Source organism: Nelumbo lutea, chromosome 1 (genome assembly GCF_056320005.1).
Source record: "Nelumbo lutea isolate HS-2025 chromosome 1, American lotus-T2T, whole genome shotgun sequence".
NCBI lineage: Eukaryota > Viridiplantae > Streptophyta > Magnoliopsida > Proteales > Nelumbonaceae > Nelumbo > Nelumbo lutea.
In genome coordinates this window covers 64,746,036-64,757,640 of record NC_142684.1, presented here as the reverse complement: position 1 = coordinate 64,757,640, position 11,605 = coordinate 64,746,036, and the positions used below count along the sequence as shown (strand labels likewise).

The 11,605-nt window shown below is 38.5% G+C and overlaps 1 protein-coding gene across 5 annotated transcripts; it reads left to right on the top strand.

Annotated features, from left to right (window-relative positions):
• The first annotated feature begins 305 nt into the window (after nt 1-305).
• On the top strand, nt 306-8,400 carry WRKY2 (WRKY DNA-binding protein 2). 5 transcript variants are annotated; one of them, XM_088963935.1, is made up of 7 exons: nt 725-1,052; nt 2,215-2,774; nt 6,123-6,213; nt 6,298-6,308; nt 6,513-7,360; nt 7,532-7,690; nt 7,784-8,400. In XM_088963935.1, exons 2-7 carry the CDS (start codon nt 2,295-2,297, stop codon nt 8,340-8,342), a joined length of 2,148 nt encoding a protein of 715 aa, XP_088820061.1. In that variant the 5' UTR covers nt 725-1,052; nt 2,215-2,294; the 3' UTR covers nt 8,343-8,400. The 5 variants fall into 5 exon arrangements, with proteins under 5 accessions (XP_088820057.1, XP_088820061.1, XP_088820060.1 ...); XM_088963931.1 differs by having other exon boundaries at nt 306-1,052; nt 6,123-6,308; XM_088963934.1 differs by lacking the exon at nt 725-1,052 and adding an exon at nt 1,065-1,235 and having other exon boundaries at nt 6,123-6,308.
• Nucleotides 8,401-11,605: the final 3,205 nt, after the last annotated feature.

Below are 11,605 nucleotides of genomic sequence, written 5' to 3'. Positions count from 1 at the left end.
GCTAATAGCAATCTTCCACATCATTTTAATTTTGAAATGGGGAAAATAATCAAATGTGGCAGATTGCTATTCGTCTGATGCAGAAAATATTTTCTGTACCAAGGGAACAGAGGATGTGAATTCCTAATGGGCTAAGGGTGACAGAATTTGCGGGGTCTGATCTCTGATGCTGGAGGAGCAGGCTTGGTCTTGGTCTTGGGCATTAAGGGACACTGTAGATTGTACACCAGCCCAATAGCCCAGGTAGTAGGCCCGGCCCAGCCAAGCCAAGCCAAGGCCTTAGGCCACCAACTCTCTCGTCTCCTGTTTCCACTCTCCAGTTGGCGCTTGGCAGAGTTGGAGAGTTGAAGCTGAGCCTGAGCTGAGAGAAGAAGAGCTTCCGGCTTCCGCTCTGAGCAGTCGGCCTCTCCGTGTGATGTGTGACTAAAAAAAGCAAAAACCGCGTAAAACTGTTGTGATTCATGGAAACGAAGGTTATGACGAAGAGAAGGATAACAGGTGGCAGGGTGGTGTAGTGTAGGGCTCTTCTCTACTTCTCTTCAATCTTCATTACGATCATTATCATGGCGTAATATTCCAAAGTCGATAAAGCAAACCATAATAATGTAAATTAACTAACTTTTCCTTTGTCCCAGTAAAAAAGAAAAAAGATTTTGATGAGAAAAGAGGTTGGAAGTGGGAAGTGGGTATGAGATAAGAAGATGAGAGGAACACAAATGAGTCCGCTTTTTGGTCTCCCGAAGCCCAAGGCCAAGAGTGAAGAGAAGAGACCCTCCTCCGTCTCATTCCTCAGGTTCTCTCTCCCCCCCCCCCTTTGTTTTTTTAATTATTTCGTCTTTCCCTTCAACAACGAATCCGTCCCGTTCCAGTCTCGGTCAAACTTCCCCACCACAACACAGCTTTTTTTCTTTTCTTTATTTCCTCTCTCTCTCTCTCTCTCTCTCTCTCTCTCTCTCTCTCATTAACCGTACGAAGCCGAAGCTGGGAAATTGACAGCGAGGGGATATTATTTTCTGAAGAAGGATTTGTTGCTTTAAACTGCAACTGATCAGGTCTGCCTCTCTGCTTCCTCCTCCATTTATTCTCGGGCTTGGACTAATCATTGTTTAACTCCATTTCCATTTTAATGATTGGGTCCTCTTCTTTTTCTTATCATTGTCATTCTTTATTATTGGTTTTTCTTTTGTGAAATTTTAACCAGCTGCTTCTGTGACTGTATTATCCTTAAATATAAGGTGTTTCTTGAATCTTCATCCTGTTTAGCTGCTTATTGGATTTTTTTTGCTGGTTCTTTTATTTGGGCTTTCAGGGGATATATTGATTTGGATCTCCCATGGGAGTTATTTTCATTTCTAATGATTAGATCTTTATTGGATTCGGATTTTTCATTTTTTATATGGGTTTCTCTTTCACATTTTTTTTTGTAATGGATTTTCTGTTTCTTTCAGATGTATTGGAGAATTATTCTCCATCTCCTTCAGTTAGAGATTTGTTTTGATTCCTGTAGGCAAGGAAACAGTAGATGCAAAATATTTCTTACTGGGTCTGTCCCATTTCTTCACGTCTGAAATTTGTTAGCGCAAATGATTTTCTCTTTTTGCATTTTTTTTTGTTTATTATGGTGTTTTATTTGATGGGTTTTCTCCATTTCTCAGATATATCGGGCAGTTGTTCTCTATTTCCAATTAGATACTTGGCCTTGGTTTGTTTTGATTCCTTGAGGCAGGGAAACGATAAATGCAAAATATTTCTTATTGGGTTTATCCTAAAAGTCTGAAATATGTTTTCTTCACCGGTACTTCATTTCATTTTCTCCTCATGTATATTTTCTAAGAGTTTTTAGAAACGATTGAACTGTTATTATTATTATTTTTGTTTTTCTTTTTTTTTTTTATATAGGTCGTGTTGATCTTAAACGTCAGCTGAACTTGCGTTTCTTTCATGCTTTTGATGCGCTTCTTTGACATCTCCTGGAAACTCCTAGTCTTGCCATTGGCTTGCCCATTTTTCAACTAAATGGCTGGTCTTCTGAGGATTTTACCTTTTGGACCCTTTGAAATATAGAATTCTTTAATTTCTGAAGTCTATACATCTGTAAATTTGAGTTCTGTCCTACTAATTGTTTCTTCTATATTATCCGGAACCAGGGGTAGCTGGGTCTGCCCTTTTTTTTTTGGCATAATGGATCTAACTTGTGAATTCTAATTCCTTCAGGATTATGATTTCTTCTTTTGTGACACTTTAATTGAAGAAGACCTGATTTGATCTGATATTACTGAAAGATTTGAATTATCATGGCTGGGATTGATGACAACGTTGCTGTAATAGGGGATTGGGCCCCTCCTGAGCCTAGCCCAAGGACGTTCTTCTCAACCATCTTAGGTGATGATTTTGGTTCAAGGCCATTCTCAGAGCTGCTTGAACATAATGGAAATGGAGGGAGTTTACCCAATAGTAGTCAGGGGACTCATGCGGGAGCTGATCAGAAAGATATGGCTCGTTCGGAAGATAAAAATGGGACAGGAGTTGATGCTTCTACTCATCTTTTGTCAGAACCAAACCTTTTTTCTATCCAAAAATCAAGTTCACGAGGGGGACTTGCAGAGAGAATGGCAGCAAGAGCTGGGTTTAGTGCACCAAAATTGAATACCGAAAAGATCAGATCCGCTAACCTGTCCTCATCACCTGAAATCCAGTCTCCCTATATAACAATTCCACCGGGTCTAAGTCCAACCACCTTGCTGGATTCTCCAGTTTTCCTTTCCAATTCTCTGGTAAGATCAAAATGCTTGGAAAGTGTTAATTCCTTTTTTTTATGCTTCTACCATGAGCTTATTTTCATTTATTGGCAAAATGTGAAATTGTTAAAGAAAATGGTTTGATAAGATATCAACACAATCATAAGAATACAGTGCTCTCCAAAAACTTATATTTTGTATCTTTAGGTAGTGAGATGGTTTGTGGAATTTCGAAGTTTAAACAACCTTGTTAAGTGTAACTCAAACATTTGTTTTTTTACGAAAAAGCAGTATGCTGAGGTTTTAGTTGACTTTATGACTACCTAGTTTATCCTTTTTTGATTGGTCTTCCTCAATATCTAGGTTTCTCATTAGATCTTAACTATAGAGGAGTTCAGAGATTCCTAGGTGGATTCTATAGTTGGAAGGTAATGGGTGGTGGTTACTTTCTCATCCTACAACTACCAGTTAAACATCTTTGAGAAGGAGATACTAAGCTCAACTTCTTAAGGTAATTCATAGTGAACCTGGGTCCATTCTGGAGTAGGAGGAGCTTTCATAGATCATAGGAGTTTGACCATGAAGTTTTGGTTAGGTCTTTCAATTAGTTTCTGATGGACACCCTACTTTAGGTTGGGATGTGTGAGCTGACACATATTAATGGGTCAATTCATGGTAGACTTGGCAGTTCCTGTGCTTCATCATATGCACAATAAAGACAGGTTTATGCTTGCTTCCTCTATACAATTCAACATGTTGAATTGCAATTACTCTGCATGAGGGAGAGGGAGAGGATGATTACAGATGGGTTGCTCCTGAACATGTTCTCAACTTTTTACATCAGTGGCAACTGGCAAGGCAGAGGCCTCAGTAGAAGAGGAAAGGTTTATTGGCAAACAGTGCTGCATGCAGTGATGTGGGGTGTGTGGGAGGAAAGGAACGGTCTGTTGTTTGAGAATAAGGCCAAATCTCAGGAAGAGTTAATATCCCACCTCCCACATCATGTTTTACTGAAATCTGTGGGTCTGATTTGTTTAAAGGAATCTCAGTTAGTGACCTTGATAGAGCTGTGCACAACTTTCTGTTCTCACCTTTTCTCCCACCTATTTCCTTTTTTTTTATCAATTTCTCCCACCAATTTTCAGATGTGAAGGAGGGATGACCTCAAAATTTTATGGAAGTGCTTTTAGCAATCCCAGTTTAGCTGGAATTGGAGGAGTTTTAAGAGATAACAGGGGTATTATCTGTTGGGCCTATCATGGGCCAATTGGAATTGCTGATTTTACTAATGCTGAAGCATTGGCTACTCTCACAGGCATTCGAATAGTTAGAAACTTGGATTTTCAGAACCTATCCATTGCAGGCAACTTCGCAAATATTATAAAATGGTTGGGGGATAAAGAAGGTGGCCTGCGGAGACAGCCATTTTCTTGCATAGGTTAGAGACTTACTGGAGCTTTTAGATGCTAACTTGCCCTGGATTCTGAAGGATCTAAACTCAGTAGCAGATGGTTTAGCAAATTTTGGTGCTCTTTCTTGATGTTTTTTTATAGTGATAGACTGCTACCTGTGTAATTTCTTGGCATTTCCCCTACCCTTTCGTACATCTTCTCGTGTGCTTTGATTCTCTAATGAATTCCAGTTACTTTCTTTCAAAAAAAGGGAGAGGATGATGCTATCCTTTTACTCACAAAATGACAGACCTTTTGCTCTTTGTATCCCAACCCTCCTGCAAACACAATATTCCCCTTGTTTCTTTCCCACCCTGATTTGAGACAACTCTGCCCTGAGAGAGAAAACACTCTCTTAGTTGCACAAGGTACAGGGGGAGTACAATCTTGCAATTACTCTGCATGATGGAGAAGATGGTGCTATCTTTTTACTCGTATGATGATAGATTTTGCTCCTCTTTGTATTCCAGCTCTTCTGTAAAGACAATTTTATCCTTTTGGTTCCCACCTTGATTTGAGGCAATTCTGCCCTCAGAGGGGGGTTGGGTTGGGGGCAAGGTAAGAGAAAAATGCCCTCTTAGTTGCATGAGACACACAGAGAGAGTACAATCTTGCAAATACGCTGTATGGGATGAGGGAGACAATGATGCTATCCTGATGACAGATCTTTTGCTCCTCTTTGTATTCTCCATCTCTTCTGCGAATACAATTTTGTGCTTCTGTTTCTCTTCCACCCTGATTTGATACAAGAAATGGATAAGTTTTGATTCCTTAAAAATAGGCTGAAAGAAAATTGATATTAATGCATCTTCAACTTCTCAAAATTCTAGAACTCTAAAAGAGACACCTTAAATTATTATGATCCTATTAAGATGATTAAGCCTCCTGATGATACTAATACACTGGAAAATAATTTTTACAAAACTCAAATTGACCAAATTCTGACCACAAATTACAAAATTGCCATTATATAGCTTTTGAAAGAAACTTATTTCTTTTTCCATGTTTCCTTTCCCACATCACATGGCCATTCGTATATTTATGAGAATGTAATGTAAGTATCTTCCCATGATTCACTGTTTTACATGCAGTTTTCCCATGTGTGCACCAATTTCAACGTAATGTGTTTGTTCACATAAACGTGTCAATGAGATGACAAGTCTTTTTGGTGCAAGAGTGGAAAATGGTATTTGCCTTTTAGTTTTCTTGGTTCAAGCAAGAAAATATTATTTTCGTATTAGTTAAAGATTGATATCATTGCTTGAAAACAGCCAATCACTTGCTTACAATGCTATATGTTTGGTTCTTCCACATTGTGTTCTCTCTTCTTTTCCTTGAGAACATGCCTGAGAAGTGCTCGTGGAGATCTAGTTACAATTCTCAAATGAACTAATGGACCAAGTGGTTATGAAGGGAGGTACTCACTTTATTATGATGGCTGGATCAGATACCAGTTTCAATTCATTAATTTTTGACTGGGGAAGAATCTTCTCCTTCCACAAAATCTTACATGACAAACATTATGATTAGTTTAAAGGATCAATATTAATCTGTCAAGGTAATTTTGTGTTTTCTCTTAATTAGACTCCTTTTATTTTAAGTATGGACTAATTTCGTAGTTGCTTAATCAATACTCATTTGTGTGTCAAGCAATAAGGTGCTAGCTAAGTTATAAATTATCATGAAAAATCAGGATAGTGTTTAGTTTCAATTGCCAAGGTAATCCCTTGTTGATTTATATATGTTTGATGTTATTTTAAAATCTTAATTAATTAGAATATTAGATTTTAATTCATGATTAGGTCAATTTTATATCTTTTCCTTGACCCAAGGCAATTCTTGTTTTGGATACCACCAACATTTATTGAAATCACTCGGACTATGAATCCTTTCTGTGATATATTTTATCTAACTTTCTAAACTCACTTTGCAGGCACAGCCTTCTCCTACAACAGGCAAATTCTCTTTTGCCTCAAGTAGTAACAGTAGAAGCTCATTGTCAATCTCAGAAGCTCCTGAAAGAAGTAAGGATGGCACTTTCGAAGATGTTGATACCTCATCTTTTGAGTTCAAGCCTCATTTAAAATCAAGCTTCTTGTTTTTCGCAGATGCAAATAAAGTAACTATCAACTGGATTTCTTTCTGGAGTAGCTTTTGATTTTCTCTCTAGTGTAGCATTTTAAGTTGGAAGTACATCTCAAGTTATATTTAGGTACAAAGGATAAAAAGGCAATGTGAATGTCAGTCATAATGCTAGATAGGTAACTTTTGTGGCAGAAAGGAAAAAAAAAAGAATAACTAATTATTTGATTTCTACATACAGGTCACTAGTGTGTCAAATCTCCAGCAGTCATTTCCCAGAATTGAGGTCTCAGTTCAATCAGGGAAGTCTCTAATGTCTCAGAATGCAGAACAAACAGATGTTCTCTCTCAGAATCAAAATGGGTTTAATCAGCCAGAATTTCCAAAAGCATCAATTGGAAGAGATAGGGAGGGAAAAAATATTGTGCCTGATCCAGTGGTGTTTGATACAGTTGCAGGCAATGCTGAATGTTCTCCACCACTTGAAGAACAACATGATGGAGAAGAAGAAAAAAGAGAAGTGAACTCCATTGGTGGTGCCCCATCTGAGGATGGGTACAACTGGAGGAAGTATGGGCAGAAACAGGTTAAAGGTAGTGAGTTTCCTCGAAGTTATTACAAATGCACACATCCACATTGTCAAGTAAAGAAGAAGGTAGAACGATCTCCTGAAGGTCATATCACAGAGATAATCTATAAGGGGGCCCACAATCACCCCAAACCCCCACCTAATCGACGATCGGCCATTGGATCTTCAAACTTGAGTGACATGCACCTTGATATCCCAGAACAAGCAGGGCTGCAGGATGGAGCTGAGGGTGATGCAGCATGGGCAAGCTCACAGCCAGCATCTATCATTGGAGGCCCTGAGTGGAGGCGTGACAGCCTGGAGGTGACTTCAGCTATGAGCCCCGACTTCTGTGACCCATCCAACTCACAGGCTCAAAATGGTCTTCACCTAGAATCTGGTGATGCTGTGGACGTCTCATCTACTCTTTCCAATGATGAAGATGAAGATGATAGGGGAACTCATGGAAGCATGTCATTAGGCTATGATGGTGAAGGGGATGAGTCCGAATCTAAGAGAAGGTCAAAATTAATGTGTTAATTGTTCTGCAATTTGTCATGTTATATATATATATATATATATATATATATATATATATATATATATATATATATATCTTTTGATAGATCAAATTGTCATGTTATATTAGATCTTTAACTTAGGCAGCACTTATGCATATGGTGTAATTCCAGGAGGATTGATGCATCTGTATTGGAAATGAATGGGGCCTCAAGAGCAATTCGGGAGCCTAGAGTTGTGGTCCAAACAACAAGTGAGGTAGACATTCTCGATGACGGCTACCGCTGGCGGAAGTATGGGCAGAAAGTTGTCAAAGGAAACCCAAATCCAAGGTATATCTATTTTCTACGTCCCATCTTTCTGTCATTTTGCTAATAAGATGGTAAATCTGAAGCAAGATCAACATTTTGGCTTATTTGATGCAGGAGCTACTACAAGTGCACAAATGCAGGCTGCACAGTGAGGAAGCATGTAGAAAGGGCTGCACATGACCTCAAATCAGTGATCACCACATACGAGGGCAAGCACAATCATGATGTTCCTGCTGCAAGGAACAGTAACCATGTTAGCTCCAGTAACTCGATAACAGCACCTCTGCCAACTTCTCAAACTCAAGTTCACAGGCCTGAGCCATCTCAAATTCACAATAGCATGGCAAGGTTTGAAGGGCCTGCATCAATCAGTTCATTTAGTCTTCCTGGAAGGCAGCAAATAGGACCCTCAACCGGGTTCACTTTTGCAATGACCCAGCCAGGCTTGGCCAATCTGGCAATGGCTGGGTTGGGCCCCAGTGAAAGGAAGTTACCTGTTTTGCCTGTTCATCCCTATCTAGGGCAACAGCGCCGGTTAAGTGAAATGGGTTTTATGATACCAAAAGGGGAACCAAAGGAAGAGACCATGCCAGAGCCTGGTCTTAACCTTTCAAATGGGTCATCCGTATATCATCAGATCATGAATAGGCTTCCTCTTGGACCTCCACTGTAAACCATGCTGTAAGCGGAAAATTTTGTGTTGGTATATAATGGCGATTCACTATTTTATATTTTCTTTCCTCTGCATCTTATGAGTCCTTTTTTCCTTCTCTTTGAAAGTTTCTTGCTTGCATTGATGTAGTTTTATGGTGGAAGAATATCAAAACTATAAACAACAAGCTGATGTCAAGCCAATTATATATCTGGACCCCGAGGAGTGTCTGGCTGGGATTTGAGATTTGAGACATTCCATAAAAATAAAATTCATCATGCTTTCCATTCATGCTACTGCATTATCCAACTGTCATCGATGGAATTCTAAGTTCTAACCATTCATAAAAACCAAAGGAAGAGTTTTAACCTTTGGTTGCACCTTCTGCTTTACCAAATTTTCATTTTTAAATTCTCTCTTCTTCATCCTCTTGATCAGAGATCACCCAAGATGCAGAATCAATGGTAAGAGGCCGGTCTCTCCATTTCCAATGCTCCATCTCAATCCTTTCACCAAAAGATCTTTATTAGCAATTTAGCAAGGATTCTTTTTGCATTCAGGATCTGCTGCCTACTAATTGTTCCCACATCTCTATCCATAGAGCATCTCCCCATAAATGAAAAAGGAGATATTCCCAATGCCCAGCTGTAATGTCACGTAGGTAGGGATGTGGGAAGGACTCATGGTCCCAAAATCTGAGCCCTTCTTTTCCAACTGAGGGACATATTCTTTTTGGGGATGGCTTAAAACAGGGCTCCATTTCTTAGGTATTTGCTCGACCACTTTAACCCATACATTATTCGGGGTATGTGAGATTTTCTGGCCTCTTGGATTCTAAGCCTCTCCCCCCATTCATTAGGGTTTGCACAATTTCCTCCAGCTGATCCATGCTAATTTGTTCAGGGTCTTTCCCCTCCCCCATGAAAATTGTTTTTGAATCTTATCAATGTTAAGAAGGGTTGATTTTGGAAGCAGGAAACAAGACATTTGGTAGAAGGGCTAAGTATTACCACCCCCAAGTACAGGGTGGCTATCTGTAATTTATCACATGGATCAACCTTGCTTTTGGGGCTGTAACCAGATTCAAATTCATAGGAACCAATTACATCCACATCCCATCTGATTATCAGATCTTTGGATCTAAATTCAATTATTATGTGAGATTTGGATCAGATTTAGATTTAATCCCATCCACTTTAATGTGCTTAAAATGACAATTAAAAAAATGTGTATAGGTTTTGACATATCCATACCTTGAGTGTATTGTCACCCTCATTTCTCCATCGTAGCCATGCATTTCCAACCTTACCCAGTTCCATCTCTCAAAATTGTGTTTTTCATAATCTTTGCCATATCCATACCTTAAAACCTTCCATCTAATTAGGCATCAACTGTTAAAATTACTCTCAAAACCATGAAGCAAAACCTACCTTAGTTTGCAAATGAATAAAACATTTTTGTACTTGAGTTTTATTTTAGGGTTCGACTATGATACCAAAAAAAGTTACAAACTGACATGATAAAAGAGGTGTCCAATCAGGTGGTATTCATAACAATTCAGGTGGGGGTGGGGGGGGGGGGGAGTGGTTTGATTGGTCAAAAGCTCTTCCACTTTCTATATAAAATACCAGTTTTCCCTTGCATATAAAAACATATGAGCTGAAAAATACGTCAATATTTAATTTTAAATAAGAAATAAAATATAATAGATTTTAGGGTAAAATGCAAAACCCTCTGGTAAATTTCTCTGACAATCATAAAAACCTCCTCTATAATTTCACTTTAACAAAAACTCTAGGTTTTTAAAAGGCCTGACAAAAACCTCCCTTTCATCAATGATCAAGAGGGAGAACGTTAAACTCATGAATCAATTTTTTTAAATACCTATCTTACCCTTTTTAAAATTAATTTGCATCTATTTTTGCTAAAATACCTTTATCGACATTTTATCCTCTTTTCCTCTCATGTTGTCCTATTTACCATGTTTTCTTATCCCAGTTTATCAAATCTGTAGAGGAGCAGGAGGAACACAAGGGTTCAACGAACTCTATTGCCTCTCTTTTTCCTTTCCATTTTCTTCATCTTTGTCGATTTCTTCCTTCTCTTTCAATCAATGAGAGGTAATCGTTGACATTATACCATCGATGCAGGTAATTTTTGAATTTTAGCTAGTGCTGCTCTGTTACAAAGCCAGCGAGGTAGCCATTGACATTATACCTCTGTAACAAAGCCAGTGAGGTAACTGTTGATATTATTGAGTCAATGTTGCTCTATTTTCGGTATGTCTTAACACTGATTTTTGGCAAAATGAGGTGGGGATTTTTGCTTTATAACGGAGAGAAAAATCCTTGAATGCCCCTATTAGCCTTAGGGACATCAAACATATGTGAAAATTTCTGTTGAATAAACAAAGAGGGGGTTTAAGCTTGTAAATATGGATATGAATTGATTTAAGCAAACTTCCAAGGTCAAATTCCACTACATTATAATTATTTGCACCGTTCTAAAAACGTATCATATTTCTGGTTCTTATTTCCTCTTTCTGTAATTTTATGCACCGGTTAAATATAGATCAATGAATTGTTGTAAAGTTTGATGAAGTCAAACAATGGGTTACAAACTTACAGTGGAGAAATAAAAACCAATGGGAGTTTAAAATAACGAAAATGAAAAAAAAAAAATGAAGCAAAGAAAACCTATAAACTACAATAAACCCCCCTCGTATCCAATAAAAATCCATTCAAACCAACTGCTATGCTTTTCAAAACCGGATGGAACCGGAAAAACCGGGAACCGGTCACCTGACCAGTTCCATTTTTCCCCAAAACCGCATTTTCCCCCTAAACCGTTGATTTTAGTCAGCAAATTGCTGAACCGATCAGTTAACTGTTCGAACCGTTCGAACAGTTTTGACCAAAGTTCAAAGATATGGACCGATACGTATCATTCCGACACTCCACCGATATGCCCCTACAGTGGGTGTATTGGTGGTCTGACCGGTTCAGGGTGTGGCAAAGACCTAAACCAGCTCCCCTGAACCAGTTGGCAAAAAAAAATAAAAAATATCACCAAAAGGAGTATCGGTTCATCTGATACACCCATACCGGCATATCGGACATATCAGTATTTTGAACCATGGTTTTGACCATTTTTCAATTTTTTTAATTTTTTTTATTTGTCAGAACGGGCCGATTTTTCAGATCAAATAATCGGACCCCTGACCGATTTGGTCACCAGGTCGATTTTAAAAACCATGATATGAACACTCAACTGTTCAGATGTTG